Here is an 18,089-nt window from a genome sequence, read left to right as displayed (position 1 = left end):
AAGAGGCTGCTAAAAGTTAAAAGGTTGTATAACTAGGGTATAGCGTAGACTATAATTAGGTAAGATGAGGTTTAGAAAAGGAAGGAAAGTAGGTAAGGATGAAGGAGAGATAGTAAATAACTGCAATAATGGTACAGAGATGTAGTGAAATATGGCTGACGTAGATAAGAAGAGAGAACATGTCTGAGTGTGAAACAGGTTATTTTGTTAGAGCAAAACTTTTTTTAAGGTTCCCATACTGTTAGGCTTGATCAAGTTTCATGCAAGTCAAAAGCAACTAGTAATACAGGTCAAGTCATCACTTAAAGAGTTATGATTTCACTCAGGAAGGTGTGTAGTTCCTTCATGGGATGGAGAAAAATATTGCAGGCACAGAATTTGTTTCCCCATTCACAAATTGAAATTTTATTAAAAAAAAATGTTATTGTGCCCCCTGTTAGATATTATGACTATAAGGCTGAAATTAATTCTGTTGTAAATATACTGAAAGATAAAGCATAGAATAAAATGTTTGCTTGAATATATGTATAGAGTTTGGCAATGTAAAATGTGCATTCATACTATATGTATAGCAGACAGGTTTCTCTTCACAGCAAGCAAGCATTACATGATTTTCTCATGTTTGCAGAACAAATATCTATTAGCAGACATCCTTTTTTATAAATTCAGCAATACGGGTGTATATTAGATCAGCGAACGCTTAAAAAAGCGAACACTGATTGATCGTCCTTATGTAAGCGAAAGCTTACAATCTCGAACTGTCAGATCAGTAATTTTTTTCCTAGGGAAATAAATCACTGATCCAAAACACATACACACAACACAAGCACACCAAACAAACAGAAATCCACACACATACACCTAAAATCTGACACCTAACCCTACACTAAACTATGCACACACCACTAACTATCCACTTACCTTAACCCAAACCCTATCCCTAAGGTCCGTCACTATTGCACACTCACCTCACCTTCTCCCTAACCCTAACTCACTTAAACCCGCCCTAACCCTCACGTCCACACAATCGCACACATACCTAACCCACGCCCTAACCCTAATTCACCTAACCCACTCTAGCACTCGCATCCACACAATTGCACACTTACCTGAATCCGACCCGTAACTTTCCACCACAGCACTGAAAATACCAAAGCAACAGAAACAGAGAACCAAATTATTTCCCTAGGAAAAAATTTGGGTTTCTGTTGCTTCGATATTTTGAACATTCGCTTAAATAAGGTCGATCAATCAACGTTTGCTTGTTTAAGTATTTGCTGATCTAATATAGACCCAGCAATACGTGATGTTTTTTCAGAAGGAACAGAACAGATGTTTCCTTTCATATTTCTGTTATTCTTATTGCGTGCATTTGTGCATTTTCACATCAGCAGAACTTCTGACAGATTAATAGAAAAGTCTAAAAACAGACATTATGTGACTTCCCACAGAAGGCCAAAAAACATACCAAAAGGAAATAACAATCTATGTGCATGACTAGCACTCTATATAACATCTGTTGTAATTCAGTTATGTGAGAGAAGGACAGAAAGAGGTATTTTGTATTTGTCATCATTCATATCTGTAATGAAGGAAAGCTTTGTAAATACATGCTACAATCTGACAGAACTAGTACGTGTCATTTGTTATAAAATAAGTTATCTGTAACTGTGCTTATAGCTGCAAAATATATTTCTTTATCAGTGTGCAATTTGAAAGACTTGGTGCTTTAAACAGACTATAGATGGAGTCATGCAAAGCTCTGTGTCTCTGATTCAGCAGTAAACAGCCAGCAAAACTGTGTGTCTTAAAAAGACTGATTCCAGCACAGCACAGAAGCAGAGCATGCAAATTAAAATAAATGTTTCAATGGTGATCCTTTGACAACGTTCCTAGCCTGTATCCAAAAACAGGGGGAGTGACTGGGTAAAGGTCACTCCTGTAAAAGCACAGTAACTAATGTTTATGTGAAGTACTTCAAATTTCTACAGTCTTCTACAGTTTTCTACAGTTTTCAGCAATAATACAGTTTAATAGACATCTAAATCCGGTGAAACTGCATTGCAGGAAGGTGAGCAGTTCCATAAATTCTCCAAAAAAAGGTACAATACAAAGTTGTAAGACTGAAACTGCCAGTTTTGCTGTACCAGCTTCACAAGTAACTACAGAAACTTTTCAACCATCTACAGTAAAGCAGCTTGGCCATCTGCCTCTCTGTTGACTGGTAAGAAAATGATTCTGTGTTACATACAGTATGAATGCCATAGAGGTAATAATAATAACAGAATGAAATGTATATACAGCATATTAGCAAATGTAAAACCTTATTAGGGCAAGTTAATAGTAAGGCATTATACAAATGGATTGCAAGTTGATAGTAAGGCATTATGCAAATGGATTACAATATTTGACTGGTATTTGAAACAAAATCATGTGTGGTATAAAAAAATGTTTATTGTGTGTAAAATGTCATAAAAATACAGTGCATGCCACTAATATGTTGACATTATATTCAAATGTTAGACAGTTATGTTCTGTCACCAGATGTAAAAGGTTTATTTCAGAGTTGCAACAACAGTCAAATCAGTTACTGATAGAACCTCTAGTCCATTTTGTTACAAAAGAATGTAGTAAACTTCTAAAAGACAGACACAATGAGTTCAGGATGCTTAGAAAAGTTATACATACATTTTTTCAAAAGTGCTTAGGAGTTTCAAATTCAGCAGAACAGCTTACTAAAGAATGTCAGAAAGACCATGCAACATTGCAGGAAATTCTTCAACAGCAGTTGCAGGATAAAGGAAATAAATTAGCTGAACTGACAGAGACTGAGAACAACCTGCATACACAGCTAATCTGTGCAAAAGAAATATATTTTATAATATGTTTATGTTTTGAAAATGGTTAAATATACATGGTAGGATGGTAGGATCTGAATCTGGACAAATCATTCTTAAATATTTTACTTCCATTCAGTTAAAGTAAGATATTTATCAGTAGTACAGTAAAGTAGACCATATAACTGCTATTCTAATAGCATAGTCAATAGGTACACAACAGTTTTAGTGTATAAAAATTAAATAAAAATAGTTACACAAAACTGTTCTAGTGCATAAAAATCAAATGAAAGTAGTTAATAAGAGTAAGGATTTCAAGTCACAAGACTGACATGCTTGTATAAAGACTAGATCCTTTCCAGAGTTCAGTTCATTGGGGCCTCCCCTCATTCAACACAATTTCTGCATTCCTTCATACTGACTTACACAGGATTTCCCCAACGCTGGCCAGAAAAGGAAGAATTCTTACAGTCAGTGGACATTTTCCTTCAACAGACATTATCATACAGGCAAGTATAATTCCTTTTGTTTCTCCTTTTCAGGACAACAATTCCTATCCTTTTTCCAGGTTTTGGGATACCTTCTAGACTGCATTAATCTTTAACGCTCATCTGCTTGAAGTTTCCTTTCCAGAATCCTCTATAGACCCAGAGGTCAACTGTCATTTTCCCTCAAAAGGAGGGGTCATAATATACCCCTAGATGCAGCTGTTCCTTATTAGTTGCTATGGAGAATCCCTCTGGCTGGTTTGTCTGCCTGATTCAGAAATTCTGTATTTAACTTCCACAATACAGTTGCTAGCAAAGGCAATGCCAGCAAGCATACAAGTAGTTATGCAGTGAATCCGTTAGAATAATACAATTTGCGGTGTAAGCAGCACAGCCACCTGCATGGGAGGGGGTGAATGTCATTGCCTACTGTGAAAAACAAAAAAGGCCTTCAAGTCAGAGTTTGTTATAACATTTTCATTTTTTGGCGTAGTAGTGCAGCAGTAGAATTGTCACCTCAGCATTGGCAATGATATTGGTTTTTGTGTTGAGTTAAAAGCAATTGTCCCTTTTTCATGTTCCTCAGTTCTGAACTTAGATAATCATCTTTCATTAAGGGAAGTTCTGTATTCATTCTATTGGGACTTGCAAGTTGGACTAGCAGGGTGAGGTATCAGGATAGGCTCTTCTCAAGACACATAGATACTGAATATTCCTTGACTATTTTTTTGATATTTTGAGTGGATTCCAGATCAATATGGATCTGGTTTTGATTATGAAAGGGTTGTCTTCGGACAAGGCAGATCTATTGGTATTTAGATTAGGGCCCACGGACAATCCCAATATGGATGTAAATGTTAGTGACCCAGTGACTAGCTGTAACCAGGCTTTTCAGAAGCTTACCAAGTGCATGAAAACATTACACACTAATGTGTGGCACTTGAAACATTTTAAAGCTTATCAGCTTAAAGAGATTACCCCAAGAGGTTTGCGGGTTAGAATACAACCTTTAGTGAACAACGTGGATGAAAAACTGGCAGATGAATGGGCCCAGGTCCAACAGAAGGCATCTATGGGCTTTGTAGAGGCATTGACAGCCTTCTATGAATGCAGAGTTGATTAATATATTATGGAAGTAGGTCTGTCATGTGAGGAAATTAAGGGTTTTGAGGATTTATCTTGTTATTCAACATGTTTGAATCAACTTAGCACAGAACTTCTCAATTTGGAGAAACAACTAAAGTGGAAAAAAATCAAAAAAATTAGCTGGGATATGGGGGACTATGATAGAGGGAAATTTGTATCATATAAACAGGTTAAATTTGGTCAGCCCGAGGTTAAACCCTATAATCAGAAAAGAAAGAGATCCAAATCAATCCTTAAAAAATCTAGAGGGGGGGAACAGTAGTACATCTGGTGAGGATTCTTCCTCAGCCACGGAGGTGGACAGTAACCGTCACCCATCCCAAACAGATGGAATTTGGATGCCCCTCTAAGGCCCAGACACACAGAGGAGGCAGAAAACATAGAGGGGGTAAGGGATCGCGAGAGTCTTCTCAAACTAATGGTACAAAAATAAATAACACCTGCAATGTTTTGAACATCTCTTCTAAACTACTGAGGTGGAAATACAAGTACTAAATAAAGGCTTAACTTTTGTACCTGGTTTTGTTGCATATGAATATTCTTTGGCACAGGATGTGGTCGCATTTTGTCGGCTACCCAATTTAAGATAGTTTTTTGATGATGAAACTTCTGGCACTAACACTAATTCCTTCAAATTTCATAAATCTACCTTTACCCCACCTATGCATCAACAGGTGGCCTCCTTCCAGTCTAGTGTTCTCAAAGATTTACATTTTCATGCTCACGAACATCATTCATCACCTCATAATCTCTCAAAGATCGAACTACAGGCAGTGTCCAATTTACAAAATAATAAGAACTTAGTGATCTTACCTGCTGATAAGGGAGGAACTCTGGTGGTTATGGACTGGGAGATGTACTTCAATGAAGCCCAGAGGCAACTTAAGGATGTCCGGTATTACATGCTAATGCCCTTAGATCCAATCTTTAGATTCAAGACAGAAATAGATACCTTCCTAAAGCAAGCTAGGGAGGAGGGTATTATTACACATTCTGCCCTATACCATCTAACAGTACAGGATTCCAAATCTCAGTATCTATATCTTCTGCCTAAAATACATAAGGAGTTACACAATCCACCAGGAAGACCCATTTTATCAGGCAGAGGGTCCCTTACCAAACCACTTTCACAGTTTCTAACCAAGTATTTACAGCCATTATTGAAATTTATCAGAGCACATATACAGGATACAACCCAATTTTTAGGTATTATTTCTGATATGCAATTAGAATCGGGTTGGCTCCTATGTACACTTGATGTTATTGCCCTCTATACTAACATTCCACATTGGGCTGGCCTTTCATTAACAGGCAATGGAACATCTTTTTTCATAGATTATCCGATATTTTAGGCAATAAATGCCTCTTCTTATTTCAGAGAGGGAGAACACTTGGTTTCTATTTTAGTCATTACAAGTATCATCAGGGGGCTTCCACTACATGACAGCAACGTACAATTACAGGTGAGATATTGTCTGGTTGTATACCTTGTGGGCACTGTACACATTGCATTAGAGTGAATAAAACAAAACAGTTCAGTAGTAAGAATACTGTCTTGGTCTATAACATTAAGTTTTTGGCCAATTGTGGGTCTGAATGGGTTATATATTTGGTAATGTGTACATGCTCTGCCTTTTATATTGGCCAAACATCCAGACCCCTATGTTTATGGATTGGAGAACATCTGAGTGATATTCAGAATAAGAGACAATCAAATGCACTATTCAAACATACTCTCAAACATGGAAATGCTTCTTATAAATTTACTCTCATTGACAAAATTTTTGGTGACAAGATGAATAAATCTGGGTGGCATACTATTCTTAATGCTAAAGAAAGGAAATGGATTATTAAACTAGGTGGGCTTTTTCAGCCTGGATTAAATGACCATTTATAATTAGCCAACAACCATCTCTGTTTAATTAATTGATTTATATAAATGATATGGATGTGACAAGGTTGTGTTTAACACTGAGGAAGGCTATTTCAACCGAAACTGGTCTGGTTATATTTTTGTGGGGGTTAGAGGGTTTCACCCTACCTGTTTTGTTATTTATGTTGTATTAAAAGTTATAATAACCACACTTAGTGCTGGACTTGATTTTTTGACATTACAGAAGCATTCCATATCCCTCTCTAAGCATCCAAAGAATGCATCTAATCAATAAATGGGTTAAAAAGTATAACAAAATAAATAATTCTATTTCTGATGAAATGTCATCCTTGTACAGTCAATATCAGGCATTATTTTATGGATTTTGTCAGTTAAGTATCTATGTATATATGTGTGCAACTGTGACGTGTCTGTGCGGAAAAGTTGATAAATGGTACGTAATACAGTTATATCATTTGATCACATAATGCACTAAGTAACAGAGACAGTGTTATTGAATATACGACAATGCTCATTAACTTAGTCTCCTATTATCCATTTCTGGGAGTGGGAGATCCAAAATGTTTCTGGAATCCAGTGGGCACAAGGCAGAGAAAATAATTCTGAAAAAGACACCAGTCTATCACTGGACACAAATACAGAAAGACAGAAATATACAAACACACACACACACACACACACACACACACACACACACACACACACACACACACACACACTCGCACACATGAAAACATTTTCTAACACAAGCACCAAATACACCCATACCTAAAGGCAATCTGGTGGTAATCCACCTCTGCAGTGTCTGAGCTGTGGGAGAAAAGTGAAGCACGTGGTTAAAACCCATGAGAATAGATGGAAGACATGGACACTCGGCAGAGAAGGCATCACATCAGAGAACTGAAGTGGAGAACCAAGTGCTGTTTGTTTTCAGTGTTAATCACTGCAGTATGCTGCTACTGCTCCACTTTTCTGAAGATGAAATCCCTGAAGACAGCTTCTTCAAAGAAAATGTCACATTGTAAAGGGAACATCACAAAACTTAAAAATACATTTTTCTACACAGGTGCAAAGCACCCACTCTCCCATGCAGGAGATGAAACAAATAAGCAAACAAACAAAACAGTCTCATTTCTATAGTACTTTTCTTATCTTAGATTGCTTTACACATACATAAGACTGACAATGAAGTGAGAGACTGTATGGCAACAAATGGCAGACATGCTGTCACTCAACAAACATAGAAACTGCATGTACTATTTTTATCAGAAAGGGTTGTTGACCGATGCAGTTGGAAAATTTTTCTTCTTTTGGAAATGGGCATGCTGATGGGAGGCTCTTTCCTGCAGAAAAGCACAGAAAGGAAGTATCTAGTGCTGGAGTCTATGGGGGTTAATACTGCTGAAGATGCATTTGGATATGTCATGCTTCTGATCTATCCATTGCCAACTATGATTAGAAGTATTGTAAATGAAATTATAAAGAATGTTTCTGCTTATTCTGATGCTTTTACTGACACCGTCATGGTTTATGATGATTCTGTTGTTTCTAGCAGATCTGTGCCACTAAATTCTGCTCTGCTTGTGCAAGTCGACTGCATCTGCTGGATGTTATTATGGTAGAAATTACTGAGTAACTGGAAAGGGGCTGCCTAAAAACAGGAATCCTGTCTTTGTAAGCTTCAAGGTTTGAAGCTACCTTTCCCTTGGTAAATTTCTGAGACACTTCATGCTCCTCCTGAAACATCTAAAGCTTCTTCTTCTTCTCTTGTAGTCTGTGCAGCATGGTTTGAAAGTCAGCCTGCTATGAAACTCAATCATAATGTGGTATGTTTTAATCATAATTGTAAAGAGTGTTTTTTCCATACATAGATATAAAAAGTAGACACTGATACTGAAAGGAGATATTCATATTTAAATTCAGTGGGATGCTATGTTCTTTAGAATTTAAATTTTTTTTAGCATAAATATGACCCTGTGAAGGTTGCACAAATGTATGAAGATCTTTTACCTGTTGCTGTTAACTCAGACTGTACAGAAAAATATTCGGACTCTGCTTAAAATTGAAAAGTTAATTGAAGCAAAGGCACACTAGTACTTTCAGCTGTGTTTAGTTCATGAACCTTTTACTGGGTGTTATCCTATTGTTTGTTGCTTTAAGCTGTGGTGGTGCAGCGGTAGTGTTGTTGCCTCACAGCAAGAGGTTTTCCCGTTCAATTCTTGGCTGGAGTGCCTTCTGTGTGGAGTCTGCATGTCCTCCCCTCGGTCGAGTGGCTTTCGAAAGACATGCGTGAATGGGCATGCCTTCGTTGAAGGTTGGGTGTCAGGCTGGCACCTCGGCACCGTAAAAACCTACTGCCAATCATTAGCGGACCGGAGTTTTGCTGTGGCAACCCCTAATCGGGAAAAGCTGAAAGAAGAACAACAACATCCTATTATTTGTTGCTTTATTATGGTTTGGATACTTCTGATTGTCTAAAAAGAAAGGAAAGCACAAAGAGGTAGAACACATGGGCTACCTTAATAAAGAAGCATTTGTTGGAAGACTTTGATGTCCGTTGTTCAAAATATATGGTGAACAAATTGTTAGACCAAGTGTGTCAGTTGTAGTATTGTGTCAGGTGGCTTGTGCCTTTCTGTTCTCAGCAGAGCTAGAAAGAACTGTTTTCAGTAATCTAAAGATTACCAGAGATCTGTGCAGATAGGGAATATGTACAGCAGTGCAGATTGATACATTATTGTACCTGAGCTGCAAACAAATTTTATTCAACTGACATGAGTTTGATTCTTACAGCCTTCAGACCAGTGGTTATGGATCTGCAAATTTGTATTTGTGTCCTGTGAGCCTTACCTGGCTAGGAAAATATTTAAAAATGGGAATAGTGTAGTGCCACTAATAACATAAAAAAAATCATTGAACTGACCCCTTATTGGTTTATTTCAGTTATTCTGTTTACTTAAAGTAGCCATTCATACTTCAGCATCGGTCAGCACTGTCTTCATTCATATTTTATACATTGCAACCTGATCCAGAAACGCTTAGAGGAGACTGCTTCCTTTGGGCACTGCCATGCTGTTGCTGTTAGCACATCTGTAACAGAGCATAAACACACACACACACACACACACACACACACACACACACACACACACTGTCACAAACACACATTTTGCCACTCAAGGCTGCCCATAATGCAGCTCAGAAGTTGCATTGTCACATGGACTGTGCAGAGTTAGGTATGCACCTGAGATCCATAAAGCCCAGCAGTTTACAGTATAAAGTTCACTTACTGGGTATTAGCAAAGGAAGGAGTGAAACAATGTTCCACCTTCACATCTGTAGTGAGAACTTATGTATCAGAAAACTGAAGGCTGAAGACTGACAAGCATTTACGTGGTTGCTGAAAGCATGGATTTTTTACTACGATTCCCTAAAGCATAAATCACCAAACTATCTCATCTCCAGTGCTTAAGTTACTGTGGGGAAAAAGAGAGAACTCCAACCAACAGCAACATGGGCCAAAAGTGTGTTTTGTCACTAGCAAATCATTACTCAATAGAATAATTGTCATTTATACCACTGAGAGTACTGTTACTTACAACAACAAGTCTAAATAACAACAAAATCAAATTCATTTTTAGAAACCAAGTAACGCAACCAGCTATCGATGACAAATAAATATTACACTCTTCCTTGCTCTCTCACTCATCTTCCTCATCTCATTTAACCCATAAAAACATTCATCGTCTTCTCACCGTACACTATTCTCATACTAGCTTCCAAAACTGAATACATTTCCATCTTCCAGGCTGAAGAACATGAGAAGAAACAGGCTTGCTACTCACAAGAAGATTTTGAGTGTCCTGTTTTCTTTGAATCATACCAGATGGTCATGCAGTCATCTTGCAGCTTGAAGTATCTCGGCTTCTTCCAAATTTTTGACTTTACCTTTCTCATCATAGAGCCATTCAGCATTTGCAGAATGTTCTCATCACGCTGAAGCCCTGTACGAGGAAAGCTTGATTAGATCTGCTCAGTAATGCATATTACACTGTTCAAACTAACATTTGCTTTGACAGAAGTCATGCTTTCAACAATATAAAAATAGAATACGTTTTAGAAGTAAAGGGATTTGATTAATCCAACTGTCTTTGCATCGTTTAGTGTTACAGTGACTAATGGCAGATTTGTAGTCCGAGTGTTTATTTTATATTTTCCTGTTATAAGTAACTCAAACGTAGACTCTCAAAGCACATTACAATTGTATAAAAGTAAAAATCATGGAAATAATCATGAATAAGTGGTGTTAAGGAGTACTGTAGTATTCATCCATCCAATCATCCATCTATTCATCCATCCATCCAGCCACCTATCCATCCATTTTCTAAAACACTTGTCTCTATGATGTTCATGGGTCTATATTATTTGAACAAAGTTTTCTAACTTTGAATACCATATGGGCGACACCATATGGTTGAAGTTAGAAAACTTTGAATTTGGAAAAAAAAAAGAAAAGACTAAACCACCCCGCACCCCCCACACCCCTCGCTTTTTAAATATAACAACTCCGAGACTGCACTATAATGCGGTAAAGGGAAGACTTAACATCTTAGGTGACCTTTTTGGGCTTTTTTTTTTCCATATTCGAAGTTTTCTAACATCGACAATATGGTATTGCCCATATGGTATTCAATGTTAGAAAACTTTGCTCAAATAATATAGACCCAGGTTCATGATGGTAGCAACCTGAACAGGATAGGCCTGACTTCCCTATCCCCAGCAACAGTCTCCAGCTCATCTTGTACAATTTTCTGGATGTTCCCCAGGCAAGGTGAAGCACAGAGTCCTTCAGTGTGTCCTGGATCTACATCCAGGCCTCTTCCCAGATGACAGCGCATGGTGCACATCCAATGGGAAGCCTGTGTCTGGTGCACCTCAACGGGAAGCATTTAGTAGCCAGATTCCTCACAAGGCACTCAAATCACTCCACTCAATCCAGAAGAGCAACAGTTCTACTCTGAGATCCTTCTAAACTGCAAAAATCCTCATTTCAATGAAGTGAGCCCCTAAAAAGAAATCTCACATCTGCCACTTTTATTCAAAGTTTTATTCTTCTGAAATGTATACAAAGTTTGTGACCATAGCCAAGGATAGGAAGTAGTAACTGCTAAAGTACGTCTTACAAAAAATTTTTGAGTACATAATTATATGTCTTTTCCAGGCCCACAAAACACAGTAATGGAAAACTGCCATGACTTCCAATGTCTTGGCAAGGATAATCACCTGACCAACTGTTCCATGAACACCAAGGACTTTGCTTTGCTCCTCCTGAATCAGAGATTTAACTGACATACAAAGGCTCCTTTTCAGAACCTTGGTGTATGCTTTCTCTGGAAGCCTGAGAAGCCTGATCCCTCTATAGATGGGACACATAGTCCTCTCTCACTTCTGTAAAGTGGAACTATCCCTGCAGTTTGGTAATTCAGAAGTACAACCCCATCTTCCATGCACAATTGAGAAGATACATTAAACAACGACACCTCAACAATTACAAGTCCCTCAGCTAATGGTGTCTTGAACAGGATGTATTCAGACTTTGTGTCCCTGACTTTCCCAGGTAAACAGCAGAAATTCTTCCAAGGTGGAGGCTGAAATCAACCCATGCAGTATGATCAGCTAAGTCAGCTAAACTTTGCCAAGATCATGTCAGTTTGCATTTGTGTTCTCCAGGTCTGTCTAACTTCCACCTTAGCAATCTGACCCTTCTCACCTCAAAGTGGTGATCAGATGACAGCTCAACACCTTTCTTGGCCAATGTCCACAACATATTGCATAAGGCCTGACAATATAATTACAAAGTCAAGCACTAATATTTGTCTCAAGCTGTTGTGTAACCAAAAGCTTGAGAACCTTTTTTGCCATATGATCGGTTTATTTAAGGGAACAGTGCTTACAATTTTCAACAAGACTGTTATCAAATAACAAGTCCATCTCCAGGAATGCAGTTTATCTTTGAGTTTAATATAGTTTATTCTACCAGATATTCTACAGACCCCACAGTACATATCCTGCAGAAATGACATTCTGCAAGTAGGATGTTAGTTTCTTGGACTGAGATTTCCTCTGGTGGCAACATGTTTATACTGTCAACTATCGCAAAAGAAGAGTAAAAATAAACTCTAAATGGACATGACATTAACTGTTTCATGCTGTTATAATTAACAAAATCCAATATATGTTTTCTTACACATTATAGTTGTTATTAATTGACCAATATATAGTGGGATAATTGAATTCTTCCATCATACATGCTACTTTTCCCAACTTTTGTATAACACATTTTTATTCATCTTCTTAAAAAAATAACATTTAGCCTTACAAGCAACCTCTTATTAAAACAATAAGCAATCAGAAATATGACTGTTGTATCAACATATTATTACAAACAATATTGCTTTACTACTCTATTGTTAATTATAATTTATACACACATCAACTTTTAAACATCAGTGTTTGAATTTCAAAGTACCCCAACTTACATTTATAATGTCATTGGTAAGTTATGCGATCTTTAAACAAAAAATAAGCTCTTGATCCAAAGTTTCAGCTCAACCATTGTCTGCACTGTTTCTTAACAAGTCAAATGCTGGGTGTCCATTTCATCCTCTCAAGCACTTCCAGTCTTTTGGATCGAATAAACATATAACAGTACATCATCTACTGAAAACTGTGAGCTCAATTATATACCAATGTTCACTGGAAATTAAATTTCTTTGATTACCAGTTGCACTGTGGTCCCTCACGTAACTTAAAAATAGCATATAAAATAGCATACTACTTCTCTAAACCATCATCATCATCTTCATCATCATCATCATCAGGGCCCTTTTTTCCCATCTTCTACATGGGGTTGGGGAATCGTGTTAACTGTCGTCATCGCTCTTGATCCAATGCCACACTCCTGCCTTCTTCGACATCCATTCCTGAGTGTCACAGATCTTCTTTCACACAATCCATCCACCTCTTTGCTGGCTGTCCTCATTTCCTCTAACCTTTTTCCTGTCTGTCCCACATCTTCTTCACCAGCTTGTCTTCTGTTTTTCTGCACGTGTCCAAACCACCACAATCTGTTCCCTTTGATCTTTTCTGCAATCAGAGCTACTTTGGCTTCTGATCTTATGTCCTCGTTTCTTTGCCTGTCCCACGTAGTGCATCCTACCACCCTTCTCAGGCACTTCATTTCTGTCACCTCTAGCTTCTTCATCTGCTCTGCCTGTACTGCCCAGGATTCTGTACCATACAGTAGTACTGGTTGCACCACTGTTTTGTACACCATACTTTTCAGCTTCTTTGGCATTCTTCTGTCATAGACTACACCTGACACTCTATGCCAGTTGGCTTTAGCCCCTCTGATTCTAGCTTTGACCTCTTCATTCAGACTTCCATTCTCCTCAACCACCGCTCCCAGACACTTGAAGCTATTTACCTGTTCCACTATCTTCCCTTCTATCTCAATTCTCAGATTGTTCTGATATCCCCAGTTTTCTGCCATTACCACTGTATTATCTGTGCTTAGTTTCATCACATGTGCCTTCAGGTTTGCATTCCCTTGCTCTATACTTATACTGGAGTTCTTGCTCAGATGTAATGCCACATTATCTGCATACAGCAACTTCATTGATCTGTCCCCACCAACCTGTTTGCTAATGCAGTCCATTACCATTATGAACAGCAGTGGGCTCAGAGAGGAACCCTGGTGTACACCCACTCCCACTGGGAATGCCTCTGGGAGGCCAAACACTATTCATACTTGAGTCATTGTACATAGCCTGCACTAATTCTACCAATGTTTGTGGGACTTTGAACCACCATAGTACTGCCCAGATCAGCTTTCATAGGATCTTGTCACATTCTTTCTACAAGTCTAGGAATGCCCAGTTGGACTCTTAACTCATCTCTAGATTCTTTTCAACTATCTGTCTCACTGCAAATATCTGGTCATTTGTGCTGCATCCTGATGTGAATTCAAACTGCTCATCTCCCATCTTACATTCTACTGTTCTGCGTATCCGTTTATCAATCACCCTCTCTAGAACTTTCATGCAATGCGATAGGAGTTTGATTCCTCTGTACTGCCCACGATTGTAGAAGTCCCCTTTGTTCTTGTACACACTGGCACAAGTATGCTTATTCTCCAGTCATATGAGGTAAGCATTTCTCCCCACACTGCTATGAATACCTTCAGGAGCCATTTCTCACCTATCTCACCCAGCATCTTTATCATGTCGGCTGTGACCTCATCTGAGCCTTCTGCTTTCCCTGACTTCATTTTCCTTAGTGCTGTTCTTACTTCTTCTAGAGTGGGCTCCTCTTCTTCTCTCATTGTAGGCTGTTTCTGGGGCAGTACAGCTTCTGTGGGGTTTTCTTCATTCAGAAGCTACTGGAAATACTCCTTCCATCTGCTTTTGATGTCCTGTAGACTGGTGAGGAGGTTGTTGCTGGCATCCCTTATGATGGGTGTCTGTCTATCTTCTTTATCTTTCTGTCTTTGCCCTTGCAACCTGATATAGTTTCTTTGTGCCACCTAATGAGCCACTTTTGAGACGTTAGTAGAGTGCCTCTGATGCCCTAGTCTTTGCTATTGCAACTCCTTTCTTAGCATCTTTGTTAGCCAACCAGTATTCCTTCCTAGCCTGGCCTGTTTTTCTATCTTCCATTTTTTGCTGCACTCCTTCTTTCTTTTGATGACTTCCTGGACTTCTGCATTCCACCACCAGCTTGCCTTATGTACCTTATTTCCATACCTCTCGGCCACATGTCTGTTCTGTAGTCCTCACACATGCTGTTTTGAGGCACTACCATTCTTCTTCAACTCCACCTATTTCCTCTTCTTCCTAGGGTCCTAGAGCCCTGAGTAATTCCTTGAACTGTTGCATTTTCTCTCCAGTCAACCTTCAGGTCTTTAGCCTGGTCTCTGTTGACCTTAGAGCCTTCTCTGACCCCTGTTTGCAGCTGATTGTGGCAACCAGTGGTTTATGCTGTGGGCTGACTGTTTCACTGGGGATGATTTTTCAATCATTGATTCTACCCCAGTGCTCTTTCCTTACTAGGAGGAAGTCTACTTGAGTTGCATGTTGGCCACTCTTATATATGATCTTGTGACTGACTCTCTTTCTGAACCATGTGTTGGCTACTATCAAGCCATTTGCTAGACAGAAGTCTAAAATGGCCTCACCTTCTTTATTCCTGTTCCTCCACCCATGTGGACCCAGGCAGTCCTTGTAATTTGTTCTGTCTGTTCCAATATGTGCATTCAAGTCACCCATTATCAGCACCAATTCATGTTGTCCTGCTTTATTTAGTAGATCCTGCAACTGTTGTCTCAATGCACTCTTTTCTTCACAGTGTAATGATAGGGCTGTGGGTCATAGCCTGAGATTATGAATACTGTCCTGTCATTACACTGGAGTCTGACTGCCATGAGTTTGTCACTAATTCTGATGATATCCTTCACTGCCTTCTGAAGCCTCTCTCTCACCGCAATTCCCACAGCATTTCTAGCCTGTCCCCCTCCTGAGTAGTAGACTCTGGATCCCAAGCCAAGTGACCTTGCTGGCCTGCCCTTACATCTTGTCTCTTGAATACATCGGATGTCCAGCCTCCTCCGCATCATCAAGTCATCCACTTCCAAGCTGTATCCAGTCAGTGAACCCACATTAACTGTAGCAATTCGTAGTTCATATTTGGCAGGTTGATTGGTTTCACATCCAGCTTTCACTCAACAGAGCTATCCCAGGTAACCCAGGCTGGGCAACTAGACACTGGCCGGCCAGCAGCTTATACTGACCCAGGGCTGCTGAGCTTTATGGCAGGCACACACTGGCCAATAGGGTAGATACACCCATCCCACTATTAGCATGGGTCCCTGGCATAGGTCAGAGTAGGCCAGGTTCTCAGCCCACTTATCACTGGTGACTACCCATGCCCATTTGGTGACATTAGCCAACATGACTGAATCACCTAGAGCCATATTTTACACCATTGAGTGGCTAGCCCTGCTATGGCATGCAGTCTGTGATCCATGTTCTCCTATCTTGAGGATACTGCACACTCCAGTAGATGCCCAAAGAGGTTGGTCTGTACAACTTTTCCCCCTATAGGGCACCATATAGAGTTTGTGCTGCTTCCCATAGCTCCATTCATTGGTAAGTCTGAGATGGAAACACTCATCGTATTTTTTGAAGGTAGGAGGAACCACGCAGAGACACAGGGAGGACATGCAAACTCCAAACAGGCATTGGTCGGAGGTCAAGATCGAACCTTGTACTTTATGCATGGTAGGCGAAGACCTTAACTATTATGCCAACTGGTCTCAAAAAATGATTTCTCTAAATATTAATGAAATAAATATCTTTGTGGTAACAACATTAATTTCTAATATAATATAAAGCAATAATGCATAAAATAGCTTATCAATATCTACCATACTGTCTGGCTAGAACAAGGAGCAAAGAAAATCATCACTAAAAAAGAGTAGGTTGGTGTAATATGTTTTAATCCAATTCAGCTTGTTGAAAGCCTGTTAGTCTAAGCACATTTAACTTAGATTATTGAAAATGCATTCTACAGCATCAAGGGATATCAAAAATATTTTGGTGGATACCTGTCTTATCATTCCATTGTAATCATAAAGAAATATGAGCTGTTAATGCCTTTTCTGGCCAGGAGCTAAGCCTTCAAACCCTAATTGAAGAGGAAGTGTGGGTCCCCAGTTAGGTCAAAGGCCCATAATATTACATAAACATCTATAAGGCAAAAAAACAGTTATCTTGCAGTCTCCTTAAATCCATAAAAGTCAACAAGTAGGCCTTATCAGATGTAAAGTAGGATACTGGTAACATCCCATATTTCGCTCTCCTGAATGCCCCAAATGCCAAAGAATTTTCACAAAATAAATATATTTCAAGGTAATCTGACTCACTGAAAACCTCACAGTCTGTACAAATTCAGCAGTCTTTTCCAAATCTGTATTTAGAAAAGCAAATAAGATAAATCAAAATTCATTTATTCACTGATTTCTAGATCACTCCATTTCAGATACTTCCCTCAAATTTTATTCCAATAAAAACAAATTCTGTCAGTTTTCCCATCCAGGCAGGAGCCAGCCCATTTATCCCCAGCTGAGGCCTGATGAAGGCAAGAGCCAATAAGATCACACAACCCTGCAAAGTGAAGTACATTTATCCCTGGTTTTGGTTTCCACAATAATAAAAAAGGATAAAAGGGGAGGCACTACAATAAACATTTCAAGAAGCACGTTAACCCAGTTGAACTCTCCAGTAGAAAATAAATGACAAGAGAAAATTGAGTACTCTCTGCAAATATGTCAGCACCTCTGAAACTATCCAATCAGGACCTTGTGCATCTTTACACACACTACAATGTCAAACCCTTTCTACCAAGGTACATGCCAGCAAGTCGAGTCATCCTAGACAATGAAAATAAATTCAACTTCTTTCTTCGTCCCATCACAGTCAGTTCATAATACACACTTTTTATCATCATTTCACTATATCATGGCATGAGGCTTATGCAGACATCCATATATAAAACAGAACATCAGTATGTAAAAGCAGTCAGTTAGCTACTCATTAGCATAATCACTTATGTTAGGAATTTAAATACCAGTTAGTGTATGAAAAAATAAAATCTTCCATAAAATTA

At 38.8% G+C, this 18,089-nt stretch overlaps 1 protein-coding gene across 2 annotated transcripts in view; it reads right to left on the bottom strand.

Moving 5' to 3' along the window:
* The window catches only part of PLCD4 (phospholipase C delta 4), a 946,362-nt gene that overhangs the window by 616,662 nt on the left and 311,611 nt on the right, over nucleotides 1-18,089 (bottom strand). For both annotated transcript variants that reach the window (XM_044075239.1, XM_044075240.1), the window contains one exon: nucleotides 10,211-10,369. In XM_044075239.1, the coding sequence (XP_043931174.1) occupies nucleotides 10,211-10,369 (159 nt within the window). The remainder of the gene's footprint in view (nucleotides 1-10,210; nucleotides 10,370-18,089) is intronic.

Source organism: Protopterus annectens, chromosome 6.part0, assembly GCF_019279795.1.
Source record: "Protopterus annectens isolate FY-2018-M chromosome 6.part0, PAN1.0, whole genome shotgun sequence".
NCBI lineage: Eukaryota > Metazoa > Chordata > Ceratodontiformes > Protopteridae > Protopterus > Protopterus annectens.
This window is presented reverse-complemented; position numbering and strand designations above follow the sequence as displayed.